The 22919-nt window shown below is 37.0% G+C and overlaps 1 protein-coding gene across 4 annotated transcripts in view; it reads right to left on the bottom strand.

Annotated features, from left to right (window-relative positions):
- The window catches only part of GABRB2 (gamma-aminobutyric acid type A receptor beta2 subunit), a 240240-nt gene that overhangs the window by 28025 nt on the left and 189296 nt on the right, over nucleotides 1-22919 (bottom strand). For 2 of the 4 annotated variants that reach the window (XM_003781981.2, XM_012807499.2), the window contains 3 exons: nucleotides 12678-12815; nucleotides 10815-10967; nucleotides 7087-7331 (listed from right to left, as the gene is read on the bottom strand). In XM_003781981.2, the coding sequence (XP_003782029.1) occupies nucleotides 7087-7331; nucleotides 10815-10967; nucleotides 12678-12815 (536 nt within the window). Of the gene's footprint in view, nucleotides 1-2578; nucleotides 2693-7085; nucleotides 7332-10814; nucleotides 10968-12677; nucleotides 12816-22919 lie in introns of all 4 variants that reach the window. The other 2 variants (XM_003781982.2, XM_012807493.1) reach the window with 2 other exon arrangements.

Below are 22919 nucleotides of genomic sequence, written 5' to 3'. Positions count from 1 at the left end.
TGGCTGGGTGGCACCTCTGGCTCAAAGGAGTAGGGTGCTGGCCCCATATACCAGAGGTGGCAGGTTCAAACCCAACTCCAGCCCCCCTCCCCCCCAAAATTATGGTACATGTTTATTAGATAAATATTAAATAAATTATGGTAGTTTCATTCAATTAAATATCTCATAGCTATCAAGTATACATGACCTTAAAGATGTAAAAAGGTAAGTGGAAATAATAGCATATACAATAGTAACGTATGATTACTTATATTAAAGGATGTCACTAATTGTGAATAAAAGGACATACTAATGTGATTATATCTGTAGGGGTATATGTAGATGGTTTTCATTATCTTTGGAACATATTTATTATTATTTTTTTTTGCAGTTTTTGGCCAGGGCTGTGTTTGAACCCACCACTTCTGGTATATGGGGCCAGCGCATTACTCCTTTTAGCCATAGTGGAACCTATTTTTAAGAATGATAATTAATTAGTTTTATAATCAGAAAAATAACTATGGAGATAAAATTGAGACAGATATAGACTGCTTGCCATGATCTCTAGAATAATTACAACTATTAATTGAACGTTCTTTGCCTGGTGTTGTGCATGGCCCTTAATATAATTATCTCACTTAAGCCTCTCAGCAGCTCATATTAAAGCAGAAAATAGTGGGGTTTTGTTTTTAGTTGAGTGATTTAAAGATTGTAAAGGTTAAACATGTCCAATGTCCCTCAGTCTAGGACAGACAATGCCTAAACATAAACCCACTTCAGTGTGACTCTAAAATCCATCAATTTTCCCAGTGCCTCTCAGGATTGTTTGCATATATCTTGATGTTTTACAGATTACAGGTTTAATAGAAACCCTCATTATCTGAACTTTTAAGTACTAGTCCTTATCTTACAGTTTAAGTATGAATTTAAAAGAGGACTCAAAGAACAGAATAAAGACATACCCAACAGAGAAAAGTAGCAGAAAACATGAAAATTCACATCTCCATCTATACAATTCAGTTTCCTTGAACATTACCTTTAACATAATATTTTGTATAATAGAGGAAGAGTTCTTGTGCAACAAGAGTTCAAATCATGGGATTAGAAAAGATTAACTTTTGCAAGCCATCAACTGAATGATTTATTTCACCAAAGAGGCATGATCTGAGGATATTCTGAATTTTCATATGGCTTTATCCAGTCATTAGATCAATCACATAGTGTGCTTTGATTTTGTTTTGAAAAATATAACATTCTTTAATCATTTTCATCATAAACCCAAACTCCAACTTTCATACATATGTTCTTTTGCAATTAACATTCTACTCAGAATGATGCCCCAATCAAATCAGTCTACTTTAATTTCAACAAAAGTAGCTACAGTTAAAGAAAAATAGCAACAGCAGCAACAACATAAATGATGTAGTTTGAGAGCATAGACAGAGCAGTTGCTGGGATGTTTAGGAGATTAGGACTTAAATAGTGATTAACCATGTTTGAAACATCTCCTCTCCTGAAATATAACTATTTACCATGTATTGGACTCTTACTATATAACCCAGCAAGATATAAAGTTAAAAAGTAACAAAGTAGCAGTTTGATAGTTTATCCATACCTCCCCCCACCCCGACCCCAAAGGCGATAACTATGAGGTATCAAGGCCTCTGGAGTCAGAGCAATAAAATTAAAGAAGAGCACAATACTTAAGAGATATCATAATGAAAGATCATCTAGCATCAAGTCCTCATTGGAAAAATTCACAAACATTCAATATTGTTCACTGCCTTATCAAGAAACAGATATTTAAAACTGGAGAGGAATGAACAGTAGATGATAAGGTGGAACGGTGACAATTATTCTCTTCCTCAATTCCTCCAATTTGGAGAGCATTACAAATGACAATCTTCCATTAATATTACAAAACATGAGGATTTAGAAACTAAACTTTAAGACTCAGCCTTTTTTGAGGCCCACACATAGGCCTTTTTTTTGGAGTCTACTTAAGTCAAGAATTTTAGTAAGAAATAATCTAAATTCTTGCCTCTTATCTGTCATTATAAGAGTAACAAGCCTACCAAAATATTACTTATTGTAAAATGAATAACAAAAAAAAAATCAATGAGGACTTGATGCATTATAATAATCTTAGCCACAAATAACTAACCTAAATTAATTCCTAAACTCTGAGTCAACCAAGAGAACAAATGTTTAACTGTCTACTTGCTTAACCCCAAAGAAATAAATAAAAACATAAACCCCAAAAATAAAACCCAGCAATAAAACTAAGAAGTAATGATACTCTCTCCTCTCAGGATAAATGAAAATGAATCTCCAAATGGTCCATTTAGTTTTTTTTTCTAGCACAACAATAATTACTGAATTGAGTACTGAAGCTCAGCCTCACCATAGCTATACTGATAAAATGAACCTGGGAAAAACCCACCAGGGCCTCATGAAAAAATTTTAACTTATCCCCAAGTCTCAGTGGATACATGTCCATATGTATGCAAAGACACCATACATTATTTTAAAGGGAACAGCTAAACAAATTGGCTTCGACAGAAATACAAATAAATGGATTAAAAACTGGCTATCTAACCGTATACAGAGAGAAATCGTAATTGGTAGTCCGTCTAGTTGGGGAGAGGTTTCCAGTAGGGTCCCACAAGGATCGATATTGGGTCCCATTTGGTTTAATATCTTTATAAAAAATCTGGAAGACAAAGTAGAGAATGTGCTAATTAAGTCGACTGATGCCACTAGATTTGGACGGATGGTTCAAGTAAATTGGATATAGACAAATGTTACCGGTCTTTAGAAAACACAAGGAAAGACCAATGTTAACAGAGAATAAAAATTCTAATTAGTTGTTTTTAAAAAATGTATTAATAAAAAAATCAAATTCCAGGCAGTGGGAATAAAGAGTTCGAAAGGGTCTTAGTGGCTTTGCATTACAAAAGAATAGACACACTGGATAAAGGACAACATAAAGAGAATTCATTAGTGAAAAATAAAGAACACCCTCCAATGGAGATCTCTTGGGTGAAGCTTTATTTAGAAAACTGTTGGGTTTAGTTTTCTTGATACAATAAGCTTACTGGAGGCATTTCAGATATCCAAGAACCAAGGCAAAAAAACTAGATTCTCAAGTAGGCATATACTCAGTAATTAGCAGAAAAGTAAGCAAAGACACCAAATAAGCTTAAAAGAAAAATAAAGGGAGTTGACAATTTGAGGTTACAAGCCAGAGCAGTGGGTGAAACCAATCAAAGGCAAATTCTATGAGGAAACACACACACATATACACACACAAATAGAAGAATGCAAAGGATAACAAAGGACTCTCTTAATACTAGGATAGAAATTGTATGTTTTTAACTATGCCAGAGGACACATGGGAAAAATTATACACTAGACCTCATCTTAGTTTGAAGCTTATTTTTTAAAATGTTAGAACTTTACAACTTGATTTGACACAAGAAGACAGCTGTGAAAGTGACACTTGCTTATGGACTTTGATGTGTAGGTAGGTGGGTCATTTCAGATGAACTAAGCTGAATGCATGGACTCATGTGGAATCAGCTTTTCAATTTTATTTCATTTCTTTCATTGGCTAGCACAATGGATAAGTACAGGAAAACCCTAATTACATCTCAGAAATTTTATTAACTTTGCTATGAGATCTATTTCACCTTCTCTAATAAGAATAGTTTTTGCATCAGTCAAATCACAGGACAAGAATTGTTATTTGAAGAGCTGCAAATTCCCATCTTAAAACAAAAATGTAAGGAAAATAAGAAAAGAGAATGGGAAAATGCAAAAGTATTTCCTAAATCAAAAATGGTCTCCCACCTGGGCAGGACTCCCGCTGTCATCCTTCCCTGACCTCAGGGCAGAGCACAGTTTTAAAATCACCTTCCCTGATCTGACCCACAGCTTCCATCTCTAGGAAACCAGAGGAAGGGGAAAAATTCAACCCCTCTGATTTTTTCAGAGCAGCCAACCATCCTTAGCTGATTATATGTGCCTAATCTTTGAAAAGCAAAAATAACTTTGGAATTAGAGTTGGAAAGAAAGGACAGTCTTGATAAGAACCGGAGTGGCATTATTCATGACCCTGACCCAAAAGAGAGCATCCTGTAATTAGAACTCAGTGTAATCCTCTAACCTTTCATGCTTGATGAAAAAAGAAACTGTAGGGAGTCTAGAATGTTAGGTGGTCACTTTTTTGTTTTAATCTAGCCAAGAATGGCTTGTAAGTATTCTAGCCTAAGGAATAATTGATAAAATTTGACCACAGTTGATTTGCCATAAATGTTTTACAGCTTAAACGCTTTGAAAAGTGATTTCCTGAGTTTGAATTTTGAACTTCTGATATTAAACATCCCTCTCTAAAAAATACTCTCCTTTAAGGGTACAATTACATCCTACGTGCTAAATAAAGCTCGTAAAAGGTATGTATAAGAAGCATTCCCAATAAGTCCAGAGACAGTAAATTTTATTTTAAAGACTAATAATGCCTAGCACTTATAGTACTTTAATATTTTATTAATATTTGCTAGTTTTGAGTGCTTGCCATGTACTGTGAACTAAGTTGCTTGCTTTACACATTAATTACTATATCTTACCAATGACCTTATGAGAGAGGAATTAATTTACTTTATAAATGAGGGAACTGAAGGGCCCGAGAGGCCGATTTTTTTTGTTATGTTTACTGTCACACAGCTATTAAATGGGAGGACAAATACTGAACTTGACTGACTCCAAAATATTTGCTCAGAATCATTGTGCTAGATCATAACCACTAATGGCTTGATCCTTACACATGCTGCTGGTCAAAGAAAATGGAGAAACTGGTTTTGTTAAAGAGTAATGAAGAACAGGATGAGCATATTATCTAGGTTTCGATTTCTCATATTTGAAACCAGAGAGTTGGATGCTTTGGGGCCGGCTAACTTTTTTGTTATGGGGAGGCTACCCTGTGTATTACAGGGTGGTTGGCAGCACCCCAGGCCTCTGCATATATAACCAGAACCCAAAGTGGAATTTCCTCTACCCTTTCATGCTGGATTTTAACCACCATAAATGGCTCCAGACATTGACAAAAATCCTCTGGGAGAACAACAACAACAACAAAAATGTCCTGTTTTGAGAACTACTGCTGTAGACGATCTCTAGGTATCTTTTTTGATCCCTCATATTCTTTCACTTATTAATTATCAATCCTCCTTTAGCCAAGAGGATGGGCTTTTCACCACTGGGCAGTACCTGACTGTGAGCCTTTCTCTACCTCCATCTCAGTACACACAATTCAATTTAGAACCATCTGAAGCTCTCCACGTCTAGTGTGTATAAAGTCTCCACGCCTTAGGTCTTAAATTTGTCATTTAAATGCAAATTGGTATAAAAAAAGGGTAGATGAAAATGAAAAGAGATCAGATTTCATCTTATTAAGTCAGGCTTGCATTATGCAACTCATTTAGACTCATTTAAAACTGCAGTCATATGAGACAGTATTTATTTTTTCTCTTTTCTTTACTAAGACTACTATATTAAGAAAATTGGAGAATACGTTTAAAAAGCACTCTTTCATTTGATAGCCTGAGAGAGCCATATGGTGGGTTGGAATCTATTGACAGATTCCAATAAGTAAAATATTCAGCATGGGAAAGAAATCTATAATTTGCTAGATCCATGGCTTTTTGGCTTTCAAGGGCCATACTTAAAATTTGCATCATTGTAAATTGCATCTGAGAAAAAGTGTCTTTGATTAGAGAGTAGTCCAATTATCAGATCTATGGATATATGGAAAACATTACTGAGCTGGAAGCTTCCACAGGGTTTGTTTCAGATAAAACCCAATGGTAGGGATTATTAATGGTGTGCTACCCTCAGAATTAAATGGAAGTTAGAAATATTAAAAAGACAGTAAAATGGTCAATTATCATTATGTCTAAATATTCCAGATGGTTTAAAAGGATTATGGTTTTCCAAGTCTCATCACTAGTAACTATTTACTGAATCCATCACTGCATACTATGTTATAAACACTATTTAGGGCAGGTATTCAAACAAGGTTTCTAAAGGCCTAAATTTGAACTATGGGGGAATACATGCACAACTTTTCTGTTAGTATAGAAAATTCTATATAATGGGCAGCCAGGTGGTGTTAATTTTGAGAGTAACTAGGGAGAACTCTTTGGGCCTCAAAGTGGTGATTCTTAAACTTGGCTGCAACTTTTAAAAATTATGATGCTCAGTCATACTCCAAGGCAATAAAATCAGAAGAACCAGGCTTCACTATTTTTAATTATCTGTAGGACATTCCACTGGGCACCCAAGGTTGAAAACTACTGACTTAAAGAACTGGCTTTATAACTGTGTGGGAATTCTTCAACCAGGCCCTACTTAGGTAAGATGATGGCCTCGTAGAGTCAAATACTGCAATGATAAGTGGCATATGTGCAAAGCATTAAGTGTCACCTACAGAGAAAGTTATTTCTCTTTTTGGGCCTATACTTGTACCCTTCTGATTACATCAAGGAGAAAATCTCAGCCTGTTGTTGGTGGTGGGGAGGTCACACATTTCTACATGGTTATCTCCTTTTTAAAGTCAAACAGAATGTTGTAGATTTTAGGACCGGAGCCTACCTCTATGTGTGTCATAACTAGGAAGTTAACAGCACGGTAAATGTGTGTGTATGCGTGTATTTATTTATATTGAAGGTTATAGTAGTAGGTAACTTGGATTGGAGTGACATGAAGTTTACTTTTTAAATAAATTTCAATAAAGTGAGTAAATTTAAAGAAATATAAAGTAAATAACATGGACGTTATACTCATATATGGAAAAAAAATCATGCAAGTGATGTTCAGTTGACTAAAGTTTGGGCAACCCTACCGTTAATGGAAAGGACATCTAAATCTTGCATTCTGAGTTTGGGCCCTAATTGTGCCTCCATCATTAATTATCTGTATGACCTGGAAAATGATCCATTCTCTGGCTCAGGCCTTGGTTTCCTTGTTTGCTAATCAAAGCCATTAACGACATAGCTAGCATTCTTCTATGAACTTAAAAAGCAAGGAAGGATTGCTGTCCAAATGTACCTTGTTGACATCCAGGCGCATCTTCTCATTGTTAGCACTAGCAGCCTTCTCAGCTGCTTTCTTTTGGCGCTGGGGCCCCCTCCCAAAGAAGATGTAGTTGACCAAAGCGTATTCCAGAAGGGCCATGAAAACGAAGACAAAGCACCCCATCAGGTACATGTCAATGGCCTTCACATAGGGGATTTTAGGGAGAGTTTCCCGGAGGTGGGTGTTGATTGTGGTCATGGTTAGGACAGTTGTGATTCCTGGAAAAAAAAGAGAAAGAGAGAGTTAGTGTAATAATGTTACAATCTTCCTTCTGTTCTCATGATAGCTGGAAAGGTTGACTGCACTCACTTGCTCATACATGCTACCGTCCACTTACTGGGCATTTGTCATATACCAGCCCTATCATAGGCTCTGAAGATAAACATGGATTAACTTAGAGTAAAAATCAATCATTTTGGAACACATCCTTTAATATATTTTTATATTTATAGTTATGTGTGTTATATATAATGTAGTGGAGGGCTAGAAATGTGAATTAAATGCTATGACAGACATGTGTTTTAGGTGAAGGTGGAGAATATGGGGAAGTTCCTAGGTTAGCTCTGTGATCAGATCAGGAAATGGAGACTGTTAAGCTGATTCCTGAAGAATGAGTGAGAGTTACTCAGACAAGCAAGGACTGAGGGTCAAACGTTACGGTAGACCTAAGGGCACTGGCGAGGGGTTTTTATATAAAGGTTGGTTGGGGGCAGAGTACAAAGCCCATTAAAAGGAAATTAGGAGAACCATTATGGGCAGAACAGGAAGAGTCCAGAGAAAAATGGATGTTAAGTAAGGACTGCATAATGGGGAGCCATATACACAGAGCCTCAGGGAAGGTCTGAACTAAAAATTCAAAGCAATGGCCAGCTTCAAACACTGAGGCATGTGGACAAACTGTATTTAGGACGATCACTCTGGCAGCCCTGGGGAGGATGGGGGAGAAGCACATAAGGCAGGAATGAAGAATAACAGTTAAGAGGTTTTCTGAATAATCAAATAAATGATGAAGAGTATGTAACATAAAACAACAGCAATGGCACTGAAAACAATGGTTACATTAGATGGATGATTCCAATGAATGACTTTTAACATTTGGAAACGGAGGTGGAGGGTAACAGAGAAGCAGGAGTCATAGCCCTCCTGTTTCTGGACTAGACAACTAGGCGTACAAGGCCCAGATAAATAACACCGAAATATTTTCAGATTCTTTATGGGAAATGCCACACTAGATGAGGCTACATTGGTTCATCCGGTTGAGTGGGTATCTCTGACAGTGGGAAGGAGTTTCTCTCAAAGCTGTAATTGGATGGTAACACCACTGCGAGTTCAGAGGCTTGAGTATGATAAAGTTCAGCTGTGTGGCAAAATAATGATGTGAAAACAGACCAAGTTCAGAGGTCACAGTCACACAAATGGACAGCTGCAGGGGCATTCTTGAATCAGAATGTGACTGAGGAGACCTCACCCCTAAACACTTAACCAATAACATTTCCCAAAAGTTAAAAATTTCACTGTTTATGATTTTTTTAGAAGACATAGTTTTCTGATTTAATGTTATCTCTCTAATAAGTATCATGATTTTAATTTTTTATACATCTTCATAAAACAACCACAGAAAAAATAAATTTGAATATTTGATTCTGAGCAAGCCCGAGAAAGCCTTGCTTTAGGTTATCAGTGTCACATTTCTCATGCCCTCTTTACAGTGGTCATTTTGAAACATTTTTCAGTTTCATTTGTTTCTTCATCCATTCGACTACAGATTATCCTGTACCATGAATACATAATAAAACTGACAATGCTGATTTTATGGCTTATCTAAATCTCCTTTTCAAGTATTTCTGAATCTCATAAACTGCTCACATAAAAAGACATTTTAAAAATTCCTTTTAAAAAGAAAACAGATTATTTATTATACCTCTAATAGACACAAAGTGGACAACAGATTTTAACTTTGGAAAAATAGGATATTTAATAATTTCATTCAGAAAATAAGCACCATTCCACATGCAAGACATCACACACAAAACATGGACCTTTCCCTAGGGGATCATTTAGTGCTGTGGGAGAATAAACATAATTAAAAATATATAAATCATGGGTGGTGCCTGTGGCTCAAAGGGGTAGGGCACCGGCCCCATATGCCGGAAGTGGCGGGTTCAAACCCAGACCTGGCCAAAAACCACACACACAAACACACAAACACACAAAATACACACACAAACACACACACACACGCACGTATATAATCATGACTGTGGTTAGTCTACACAGGGGAGTTCTAAGGCATTCTTGTAAGAATAGCTATCACTGGGACTTGACTCAGTCTGGAAGGCCATTCTTTCTCCTTCCTTCCATGCTTGAGTCAACAAAATTTAATATACATATTAGCCCAGCAGCTAAAATGATCCCTTTAAACCTGAAATCAGATCATGTCTCTTTTTTGCTCAATGGCTATTTCACGCAGAATAAAAGCAAAGCCTTTTCCATAGCCCAAGAACCACTTTTTGATCTTCTAGTCCCCTTTTCCCCATTGCGCTTACTGCTCCTCCTGAACTCACTCTGGCCTCTCCGCCTTCCACTGCCACACTGGGCTTGTTCCTGTAGTAGCCTGGAATATTATCATCAGGTGCCTGTCTGGTTCTCCATCTCCAAGTCTTTGCTGTTATGACACCTTCTGAGTGAGATCTGCCCAAATTATTTGAAACTTCACCCCTTGGCATACCCAAGTCCCTTTTCTTTTGTTTATTCTCTCTATAGATTTGCCATATTATAGAATTTACATGGTCATTCTATTTAATGTCTATCTTTTCCTGCTAGATATAACTTTTAGAAGCAGACTGCTGTGTCTCAGTGCTTAGTATGGTTAGCACGTATCAGGTGTTCAACAGATATTTGTTGAATAAATAAATGAATGTCTGTAAGACATAAGAATTTCTATAAGAAATTTAATAATTGAATTGAGATCATGTTAGTAAAGAACTTAATGCAATATTTTAAGAAAAATGGGGTCAAAACTCAAAATAATAAAGATGTGCAAAGGCCATACATTTACTTCGTCTGGAGTTAAAATGTTCATGAAATATAATTTATTCTCCTCCTCTGGTCTTAGAAAAAGCATCAGGCAGAGGTTGAGTAAGACCATGGATGATTCCCCAGCTTTCTTACTTTGTGGTCTCCTGTCTCAGCCATGCTACTCCAAAATGTTATTGACAGTTTAGAATTATTTCTGCTTACTCATTTAGTTTGATGTAACCATTCCAAATTGTATAAAAAAGATCAACACATTGTACCCCACAAAAGCATACATGTATTCATGATCTATGTGTATATGACTTAATGAAAGGAAAAAAAAATGAAAGGGAGCTCCTCTTAGGTAAAGAAGTAAAGTTACAAATTAATCAACTATGCAAGCAATGCTACATAAATACGTTTCCATAAAAATATCAAACGGATGCAACTAATTTCATTATCAACAGCTATACAGTTAACTAATTCTGACATGGAAGAGTTTTAATTTGTGTAAAATCAATTTAAAGCTGAAGCAGATCACCCGAAGTTTCATGGATAAATTCTTGTACGATGCAACGTTCAGTCTCACCATGCATCATAAATTTCAGGATAAAGGAAGCATATGTGTGCGCACACACTTGCAAGCACACACAGTCAAACTCCACATGCGGATGCAAATGGCCTACCTAATGCCACTCTTGCGGCTGAAGCATCATAATTAATCCAGAAGGATACCCAGGAGAGGATGGTAATCAGGATGGAAGGCATGTAGGTTTGCAGGATAAAGTAGCCAATGTTTCTCTTAAGCTTAAAGCTGAGGGACAGCCTGGGATAGGAACCTAGAAAGGCAATTTCAGAACATTATCATTATCAAGCAGTATCTACAGGATGCTTTTCCTTAAAGGTCCATAAACACTCTGTATATCATCCTTAAATCCAATTTCAGTTCTTGGTAAAGAGTACTTTCTATGTAAAAGTAATTGTGACCACTGGGTTTTTAATTACCAGGAGTTACTGTGTGGAATACATCCTGTACCCACCAGCAATTAAAAGAATTCCAGCTCTTCCTTGCATAGCCTCTTATATTGGGTCAAAGTTTCCCATTGTCTGCATTTGAGATGACAAGATAATTTGGGGCAGTTCCTCAGTTCACTCTCTCAATTATTCCTCATTTAAGTTCATCCTCTAAGTTTTGTGTTATATGTGTACAAGAATAAGGCTGCATGTCGTGAGTAAAAGAAATCTTATCAAGACAGGATGCATTTTAAGTCTGTGATCAATGGCAGCGCTTCAAGGACTGAAAGTCTGTGTAGGTTTTTATGTGTATGGATTCTCTCTCTCTCTCTTTTTTTCTTAATAGTTTCATTGTTTCCATCAGAATTCTAATGGGATCCCACTGCTTTTGAGCAATATTTGTGGGGGGTACAACTGAAGAATCAGTTTCTTAAATCTGGGCTTTTTGACTATGGTGATCTGTGGGACTGCTCTTCAGACAAGATAAATAACAGAGAAGAGCCTTAAAATGCAGTACAAAAAGTTCACATTGATAAGTAGGGGGAAGATATTCCCACAATTTGAAAGCCTTGTCTACTCTTCATGGGCTAAGCCAGGTGTCTTGATATGAAAACAAGAATAGTTTAAGTAGGAATCATTTCTGTAGAGTTTCATGGATTTAGAGGACCTACAAGTTAGGAAAAGTTTTCATTGTTTGTTGTTGGTGTCTTTAAAAAAAAATTTGTACAAAACTTGGTATTTTACCAAGTCACACAGCTCTTGCGTGTAGTGATCCACAGGAACACAAGGTTTCCAAATCTTTAGTGGAAGAGCAATTACAGAATTAGCTATTTCTGTCCCTGCAGGATTCATATCAATAAGAAAACCATAAAGAAGGATATTCCTGTAGGTCTACGATTTTTCCCCTAAATGAGTGTCTACCAAATAATTACTTCCCTAGGCATTTCTGTTTAAAAAAATGTAAACATTGTCCTTATGAAATCAAGTGTGACATTGTGAAATCTCAGTGCTGGGGGTTAAGGATGGTGAAGGCATTAGGATAATCTTAACATCTGAAATAGGTTTTAACCCCAAACAAGAAGTAAAATTGTGTAAAGAAATTATTATCCTTTGAGGAAAATGTGAGATTTTCCTACTGTCTTTAGAGAATTTCCTTATGTTTAGACTTGAGCAAACAGCAACTTGGCTCTCCCCAGGAGGCCTCAGAGGATTACAATCAATACGATTGGAGGCATAAAGTTGGAGGACAACTATGACTCAGGTCTTCACCTCTCCTTCTGTAGTCTGTCTCTAAAATTAGCCCTGTGACCAAATGAGAGACAGAGAGAGGGCCCTCTCAGCTGTGCTTGGGGAGCCTTCTAGAAAATACTGATATTGATTCCAAAAGGAGCAATAAACTTTAGAAGAAACAGGGTTTTCAGTAGCGACTTCTAGAGTCGCTGTCGTTCCCTAGGTCACAGATCTGATATGAGTGAGCTTTTTCAACAAAATAAGCTGAAGAGTCATTTCCTTTAACCCCTTTCCCTGATACAAACCTGTGGAAAAAACGACCTTCTTGGTGATAAGTTTGTAATCTACGATAGAGAATTGTGGAAGTTCAATCTTTGTTACTCCTGTCACTGCGTTGTCATCCCCACGCCAGTAAAACTCAATGTCATCGGTTGTATATCCATCTGCAGGAGGAAACATACACACACAGGAATACGCAAGGTAAGAATCAGACAAACCAGAAAGAACATCTGTTCAGAATATGAACCATATAAACACTACAAAGCTCCAGCTAAAGGGCTTTTTGTGTTAGGAGCCACACTAAGCATTCAAAGTCTGTTACCACATTTAATCCTTACAATAATCTCATTAGGGAAGTGTAATTAGGCCCACATGAGACAATGAATGCTTAGAGAAATTAACAGCATGAATTCTCTTGCAACTGGGAATTGGCAGAGTTGGGACTTAAACTCAGGTTTATCTGATTATAAATTTCATTCTATCAAACATTATCACATAAAGTTATTACGTAATCCTAGTGTTCACTCTAAGGTAATAAGAAGAGAAAAGCGATGCAGATTATTACTATAGTGCTGAATTCTGTGAAACTCTCCCCCAGTATAAAATATTTGAATTATCATATGTAAAAAGTTGAAGTCAGGAGAGAAGTGATTATGAAGAAATGAGTTATCCCTTTTCATGATTCATATTCCTATTTCCAAATTTGATGTTAGAACATATTTGGTTTCATAAAAATCTTTCCAAAACAAAGCTCAAAGGAACATTATGCCAATATTTTTGGAAAACAGGTATAAATTTACAGTATGCATGATACATACGCACTGCATTTAGGAATCATGGTTCCATTCATTCAAAGATTATTTACTAAACACCTACTACACTCTTCAATGCACTGTGCCTGGGGATGGGATTCTATATAATAAAGACACATTCTCTGTTATAATGATACTTTCAATACACAGTGCAGGGTAGAATTTTACTAAATGAGCACACATAGAATCCTAACTAGTACGTAATCACAGAACTGCAATAAATAAGCATATATTAGATAGTAAACAGTGATATGCAGGTAAGTATACCATAAAATCCAGTGAATATTAATAATGTTTTAGCAACTCCCCCCCACGTCCCCCAAATAAAAAGCATACATTACATGTGTAATATATATATTACATGTGATGAGAGATCACACTGGTGTCTTCAAACAATTCTTACATCTGAATAGTTGAATTTTTATGAGTGTAGCAGGGAGGCAGAATGTATATTCCTCCCGGAATTTCAAAAGCAACAAAACCAATTTGAAAAGACTGTTTACGTTCTTGGCCTTTAAACATGTGACTAGTTAGTTTAACAAGGACACCATGAATACTAATTTTTTTACTTTTAACTCCAGATGATTTTTAATAAACCACCACCTTTCCTCCAAAGTGAGAGAGTTGAATATCTAAAAATAGGGGAAGCAAATTATTTTTCTCAAAGAACAAGGATACCCCCAATTTAATGATCTGTGTCAACCACAGCACAGCTCAGGATATGAATGAACTTTCTGAGAAAGCTGCAGTTCTGTTTATGCATAAGAGCATTCATCTTTACCTGATGCAGAATCACCCTTTTGTTGCAAAGAGTTATCGAGCATTGGAACTTCTGACACCGTAACTATAGGCTTTTAGATAATAGCTAATGATTTCTAAGAGGCAAATACCATAAACTGTATAGAATCAAAATACTGCAGTTTTAAATGATTGTATAATACACCAACATTTATGAGCATCATCTAAACCAGAGCCCTTTGTTTTGCTAGAGTATCATTTTCTTTTAAAACTCTGATTTAAAAGTGAATTTTAGGCTCGTGATTTAAAAGTACATTTCTGGCATTGAGAAAATTCTCAGAGAAGAGCTTGTCCTTCCCAATAATATTCTCTGTTCAATCCAAAGAAGTGAGGCGACCATCCCAAAGGATAACGGCACTGTTTCTACAGTTTCAACCATACTAACATGGCCATGGAAACTCTGAGCCCAGGCATCCAGCTCAAATGTGAACTCCTCAGTGGTTCTTTGTGCCACTCTCTCAATTATGAAACAAGTCGATGACAGTTTTACCTTTGATAAATCAGTTTAAAATAAGAAAAGAAGGACCACAGCTCCTAGAATCAAACCAGGCACTTAGAAATGCATTGTAAAATCGAATTTGCCATACATCAACGTGAAAGAAGGAATTTATGAAACAAGAAGGTGATCACTTCCTATGAAGGCAGTCCTCACCAAGAGACTCACTGGGTTTTCCGACATAACAACAGTATATTGTATGGTAGAGACTGTCCTTTATTGGGTCAGTCAACAGTAGGTGCTAGGCACTCCCTTGATACAGAGTGTTAAACCTCCAAACCAAGGACACTGTGTCCTCATTTTATGTGCCTAAGAAACTGCTAGAGATTCTTACTTAGCTAGGCTAGCTATACAAAATTACAGTTATGAAGTAGCAGTAAAAAAATTTTATGGTTGGGAGTCACCATAACATGAGGAACTGTATTAAAGGGTCGCGGCATTAGGAGGCATTAGGAAGGTTGAGAACCATTGGTCTAAATGAATCGTATTTCTGGTCCTCCAGCTCCCTGTCTCCCTTATTTCCTTAGTTATTTACCTTCTTTTGTCCATCACTGTAAGTCTTATAAAAGAAGCTACCTGCAGGCAAAGGAATGGGAAATCTGGGGCCTTTCAACAAGGTTGCATAGGAGATGCCTATTAGTTGTCCAACAGATGGAAACATTGGTAAGAACTATAGATTATGCCAAAATGCCAGATACTTGACAGTCTTTGCTAGTCAATACTTGGTAGGGAGTTGGCATTCAGTAAATATTATTGAATTAATAAAACAATTATTCAGTACATGTGGATTGGGCTGGTGAGTGTTTATGCAGATGCTTTATTCAGAGGCTTATTCACTGGAAAGTTATACATTGCGTTATACCTCTGTCTCTTGCTTCTGGCCTGGTGCCAGGCACACAGTTGACACTAACTCATAAATATTTCCCGAGTGAATAAGAAAACACCCAGTAAGGTAGACCTTAAGAATTATCCAAGGCTTCTTCATTATATATTTCTCCCAATTGTACGAGTTCTTCCCAAGCTACCTCACCTCTTGTTTATCCTTTATTTTTTCCATCTGTAATTGGGACAATAATAAAAGCAGCTGATTTACAAACCTGTCCCACAGAACACAAATTACAAAATGCTTGAAACAGTACCCGGAAGACTGTGACAAAAATTAAACTAACATTTTTTAAAATAAGAATTATTAAAATGAATGAACAGCCTATTTAGTTGCATACCATTTTGCTGATATTAAACGAACACATATGAGCATTCACACCATAAAATCTGAGCTGTTTTACCGCACAGGCCCATTTAAAGAACTCTTCAGAGTGTTTGGAGATTGATAATAACATATCAAGGCTTATTTGATGGAAGTACATAGTGGAGCAGCATATTCTATATACTTCTTGGCTACTGCCGGTCTTAAGAAACCCAATCTTCTGGACTTCACCTTGGGCTAACAAAGTACTGAATGCTACAAATGGAAAGCAAACATATGCTCCTGCAGCACTGGTTTCTGGAGATTAAAGACCAACAATCCGTGACAGTGCTGGGGTGATCAAGTTCCAATGCTCACCATACTGTATAGGATTAGCTTAAGGCAGACCAGGTTTTCTTCTTTGAATTGTCCCTAGAAAAATATTTAGCAGTCTCCCAAAGTGATTAAGAAGTAAAAGTAAACATATGCAAATATACATGGCGTGACTTATATAGCTTTTATAATGATAATGAGTAAAAATCATTAGATTTCTCTTAAAGGCTAGCAGAAGGAGATACACTGAAGCTCTTCATTAAGGCATCTCAGAGTAAACTCATCCTTTATATTGTATTCATGGAATTCCGGAAACGAGTCATTAAATTATTTCAGACTGTTATTCTGAAAAACATCACCCATGAGATAAATTCAAATGGCCTATGAGTAATAAAATACAAACTCACTGGCTTTCACTTGGAGGAATCAGAACTATCTAAAATGTTACAAGCCTTTGATCAGAAAAGACAAATACGAATGAGGTTAGATAATGAAGTTGGTGAATTCATCCTGGAGAAAGTGCTACATACATCACAGTTTTTCTATGAGTTTGCAAACTTAATTGTCAAATCTCATACAAGGACATCTCTGATGGGCATTCCAGCAAAAGAGCTCCAAACTTACTTTGAAGAAGGGATTAGGCACTGGTGTCAGTGCATAGCTTCCCAAGGGCAGTACCTTGGTCCTGACTGCAGGGACACTCAGCAGTGAGGTAGGGAGCACTTTTTCTAGGATGAGTTTGCAAACTTAATTGTTCAACCTCACATATCTGTAAGTCTATATAACATATAAATGATAGATGCGTCCTTTTCCAAATAATGGTCAAAGCATGTACTATATAAGATCCATGGAGTTGAAATGCCATTTTAGAAACAATCGCATAATAACTAAACATGTTCTCAGAATTGTGATATCATCTTTCTATACAACATGGCATTTTTTAAAGTTTTCTTTTTACCATCATTCTAGATGTTATTTTGTTACCTACCAAGTAAATATTTTGTATTAGAATAATTTGTCTGAGCAAAAATATAAACTTGTGCTAATATATTAAACACTGGGATCAGTGAGAACATCTAGAAGAGGTGAATTTTCAGTGTCAAAAAATTAGTTATTTTGTACAGTAGGAAATTAATTTAAAGTGATGCTGTTCTCTCATTTGCTCCTCAAGTGAATTGGTAAATATTCTAGGATAATCATCTCCTACTATAACCAACATAACACCTATCACATAATAGTTGCTTTTAATCTGTTAATTTGCAGTCACTATACCAATTGCACTGAATGAAAATTATAGGTCAATGTCATTAGGATAGCTTATACCATCCATGGGTAGCTTCAATTTCTTAAAACCACCTTATCTTAAATGTTCTGCCCTTTATGTTTGTATCCTAACACTTCATGTTCTGTCTGAATCAAATGCCTCCTTCTTAAAAACAAATTAGCAGGTACCTTCTTTTAGTGTTTAGAATTTTATGTATTGCTATTATTAGTCTGTAAGTAACAATGAATAAAGCCTGATTTCTGTTCTAAGAAGCACTAGTCCTGTAATGTGTTTTATGAAAACGGGTTCCATAATCAGTGTATTTGGGAGTAACTGCACACTATGGCCTCCTCTGATAGGGACATGAAACATTTGAAATAGGAAACGTTATGAAATTCTGCAATAAGGAATCTGTTTAATATTACTTACCCCTATCACATCCCAAACCCATTTGACTAGATAAAAATTTAGCATATAAAAATATGAATGCAGGTGTAATCATTCCGGAGAAGCCTGGTCTGTAATTATTCACATATTCCATGGAAGCCATACACCAGACTCTTCACTTATGCCCCCCCAAACCAGGGAAGCACTTGAGAAGGGCCCATAACTGCACCCCTCAGAACTGTATCTTGCTTCGTCAGTGGATTAAATATTTTTTTTTTCTACTAAAGAATGTTTTTAGGGGAGAAGAAAACATTTGTAACGACATAGAGAAAGAGGGCAGGCAAACATTTCAAGAATGTGGAGTGAATGAATGTTCAGCCAGAAGGCAAATATTCTTTCTTCTCATGACTACCTTGACCAGGCATCCTCAGCCACCTAGGACATTTATCCAGCCCGCCTGGTGTTTTTGCCGCCACTGCCTGTCCTGCTTAGCAGCTGACTCATCCTGGGGCCTGCAATCCGGCTCTCCAACAGTCTGAGGGACAGTGAACTGGCCCCCTGTTTAAAAAGTTTGAGGACCCCTGATCTTGACTGACCATAATTAGAAGTCTGTCAATCCACAGTTAGGATGAACTCCTCTCCACGCTGAAGCCTCTGTGCTTTGCAAAGGTAAAGAACTGTGGAGAGTCAATGCTAAATAGAGTCAATGGGATTTTCAAGAGGCAGAGAGAGAGAGAGAGACACTTGTCAGCCACAACTCTTCAAATTCAACAAGGAAAGTGTTCCAGAGACACTCTGAGTGATTGCTCTGACTCCTTAATTGCATCTTATTCTTCACTCTCCTCCTCAGGTGGACTGCTAGAGACAAATGTTCTGCTGCTGAATCATTTCTAGACTTCAAGCAGCTCGAAATAATCGACCTAGGGTAGGTCAGGCCTGATTACCAGGTATCTTTAGAAAGGACACTGTCAAAGAAGTCCTGGCCCAGCATTCATCCTGCATCAAAAATGACCTATTTTTGAGTAATGACCATTTTTAAAATTCAAGTTTTACGATGTAAGAGAATATAAAATCTATAATAATCAAGTAAAGTGTCAGATTTAGGACTTTAAAGATCATTACCTCCATTCAAATTCAAAACTTTAAAGAGGCATCTCCATTTCAATGCAAAGCTTGTATCTGTTGCCCGGGTATGGAAGCAGGGTGATTTGGTGGCTACCAATACAATACATTTTATTTTTCAGACTTAGAGAGACTACGCAATGAATCTAAAGGTCCAGGTAGAATAAACAGATTAAAATGAGTAATAAATAAAAATAGTAACAATAATAATAGCAGCTACTAATTATACTGCCCTATGGACCAGGCACTGCTCAAGCTCTTGATATGGCTCTTTCTCTACAAAGAACCGCAGTAGGTTATGGTTATCAGGATTCTTGTCTTTCATCCCACTCTGATTTGTCCATGTGCAGGGACCCTAAGTCCTGAAGTAAAATATAAAATTCAGGGAACAGGTCCAAGACTTCTTAAACTTGATAAGCATAGAAATCACCTGGAAATCCTGTTACAATGCAGATTCTGATTTAGTGGATGAAGCTTCACATTCTGCAGCTCTAATCAACTCCTTGCTGATACTGATGCTGTTTGTCTGGAGATCGTCCTTCGTATAGCAGAGGGCTAGGGACTAGGGATTAGATTTTGCTGAGTGAAAGTCATTTGTCACACCACAAAAGTCACGCAAGGAATATCTTGGATCTAGCCAGATCCAGAGAATAGTATGGTTTATTTTAAACAAAGGTTTTATAAGCTCCAAAATTAAACTATCTTTTCCTAGTTCTGCTTCTCTTATGAGGGACAAGAGAAGAGGTTTCTGATGCTATCTCCATCCAGGGACCTGGTTTCCTGTAATAGTCTATGACCTACAATCACCAATAAGCAATGCGAACAGGAAACAGGGAGATGGAGCTAGGGCCAAAATTTTACTGCAAGTTTGTATTCATGCCAGTTTTATTTCAATATTTAGCCTCATTGGAACTGAGAATATACATATAACACTCTGGCATCAGATTTCCACATCTTTTATCTACATTTTTCAATAGACTAGTCAAGAACCTTTTAGATTTTTGTGCTTCCGCCAACTTAGGCTATATATGCTACTGTCATAACTTTAAGAACAGGTTAATGATGCTATTTCTATGCTTTAAGAAAAGTAAAAATGAAAAACAAAAATATAGAAAACTTCTTGATGGCCTTCCCAGTTCGTCCCAAATTAAATGCAAATTCGTCAGTCGGGCATTTAAAACTCCATCGCGTGGCTTCTATCTGCAGCTTCACCTGCTATTACACTTCTTTCTCTCCCAAATCTCTCATTTCATGCCCATGCTCTTCACTAACCCCCAGTAATCCTTTGATCTTCCCAGCCCCAGTTTAAGTTATTTCAGTGATGTGAAATATTTCGCCCTCTGACACTAAATGCGTGCACCCTTTGAAGGCCCATCCACTTCCATCTCTCCCAAGATATTCGGTCATTTTTCTTCAGTTCATGTTCTTCTCTCTTTACTCCGCACTGCATTGTTGTTTGGGGTCTTAACCACTACACTACCCTTTGGGAGGATGAAGAACTACATCTGATCCTTCTCTGTAGCTCTTCTCCTCCTTAATACAGGCCATAACTCAGGGTCACACTCACGTAGCTTGCTAAATTAAACTATCAAAGTGCTGACTCCTTTCCCTGGGGCTCATCAGATCCCCCTCTGCGAGGGCAGTAATGAGCAGATTCCATTTGCTGAACTGTAAGGTGGTAGGATTGTAAGCCTGAACATCATTAGTAGCTTGGGTGTGACATCCCCATTGATCAACCTCTGAGTCATTAAAAGAAAGGTAATAGGGCTACTGTCTATCAAAGATGCTGCCATGTTGGAGCAGAGGCCCCTGTGTTGAAGGAAACCTCTTGATGTGGTTGATTTTTAATGCATATTGTTATTCCTGAAGTGAACAAAAGTATTCTTTGAGCGGCCACAGCCCTCTGACAATGACTTTTTTCTGGGCTGATAGATTTTGGAAACTAATCTTCCATAATAGTCTCTAGAGAGAGCTGATACCTATAGCTCAAAAGTAATAATGCTCCTTGATGAAAAATGGACAAAGGCACTTACTAGAGTTTGCTAAGTCAAGAGCGATAATGGAAAATGTTTAAATTAACAAGGCCAACCGAATGGTCAAGAAGATATGCACAGCTGTGGATAAAATGCCTTCAACTGTTAGACCTATCCATCTTTCTAATAAGGGGTGACAGAGGAAGCCACAGCCTAGCTGATGGATGTAGAAGCTTATCTGGGCCTCTCCATCTTAACCTATTCTTCTTGCAGCTCTTAACTGGGATAGCAGGTCAGCTGGGGACTTGCTTCTTTAAGGGATGGCAGGAAGGATGCTCTTGAAGAAAAAATTTGGTCCAAACGAGTTGTATGTTTGTGATAAGGACTGTTAGCGTGTATCTTGACTAATAAGAAAATGTTTCATACTGTCCCTAAATTCCAGATATGAGCCCCTATCTGTGTTTGCATAATATTCTCTATTAGCATTCAATACATTTAATTTAAATTATCTGGCAAGGAATCTATTTTTTTTACTCAACTGTGAATACTTATTTAAACAGAGAACATAGATTCTTGAAATTTGTAACTATGATTAGGAGCAGAATGGAGACAAATATCAGATATTTAGTACACATTTACTGAAAGAGACTGGAATTGTGTTTGGAGAGAGGGTTATGTAAACAGCAGGAAGGAAGCCTTGGAGGTGGAGCTAGGTCCGAATTTTTCCCTGTAAATTTATATTCATGCCAATTTTATTCCAAAATAGATATAAATGCACAGTTAAATGTGACATTTCTATTTTTGTCTTGGGGGCATTGGGAAAAATTAATTGAACTGATCTAGAGTACATGCTTTTAGAAATGGCCACGAGCCAATATTTTTAAAGCATTTTCTGTGTGAAACCAAGTGCTTCACAAACATAACTTTACTCAATCCTTAATAGAACCCTTTCTTGTAGAAACTGTTTTCCTCATTTTACAGACAAGACCCCTAAAATTTAAAGAAGGCAAGTGATTTGTCCAACTGTCAGAAATAAGAATTTGAACTCAATGCTCTTTAACAATAGAATCCAAATCCTTAGTATTTCATATTATTAATGTTGCTATTGCATACTATTATTGAAAGCCACACTTTCAAACTATTCTGTAAAATTACAGAAATAGTTCAATAATTATTTCCTTTTGGTATTTATTCTGCTTTGTAATGTGACTTTGCAGCTCCTCCCACGGAAAGATAAAGATTTCCCCACACCTTGAACCTGAGGTGTCCTTGCTACTTGCTTTAATCAAAGAAGAAATGTTAGCCTCACGTGAAGCTTCAGCTGCAGGTGGCTCTGCAGCTTTCTTTCACTCTTTTGGAATCCTGCAACTACCATGTAACTCGGCCTTGGACAGCCTGCAGGATGACAAGGGACATGTGACTCAGTTACCTTTATCATAGCAGCCAGGCAACCAGTAGCCTGTCAACCTGTGTGAGGACCTCAGATGCACGCCTGAGCCCAGCTAAGGTCAGTTTAGATTAGCAGAAACTCCCAGCTGACCTGTAGCCATCTGAGCAATAAACCTCATCTATGGTTTTTCTTTTAATTTACTAGTTTTGGGGTTAGATTGTTAAGTAGCAATGGAGAACATTTTCTACAGAACTTTCTTTTAATTTTTATTTTTTCTGCTAATTGATGTACCCACCTTTACTTGTAGGATAACATTCAAAATCACAGCAAAGCATTGCTTCAGGAACGTTCCAACAGTTCTATAACTATTATTGGTTGAACTATATGGCATATTACAAATCAGAAGACCAATTGCTGTGCCAGGCCTGTCACATATGAGCTATAGAATTTTCAGCCAATTATATATTCTTTATAGAGCTCAATTTCTTTTCTTTTCTTTCTTTCTTT

The sequence above is a fragment of the Otolemur garnettii genome, unplaced genomic scaffold (assembly GCF_000181295.1).
Source record: "Otolemur garnettii isolate 467f Iridium unplaced genomic scaffold, OtoGar3 scaffold00003, whole genome shotgun sequence".
NCBI lineage: Eukaryota > Metazoa > Chordata > Mammalia > Primates > Galagidae > Otolemur > Otolemur garnettii.
The sequence above is the reverse complement of the archived record's forward strand: the minus strand, read 5'-3'. Positions and strand labels throughout refer to the sequence as shown.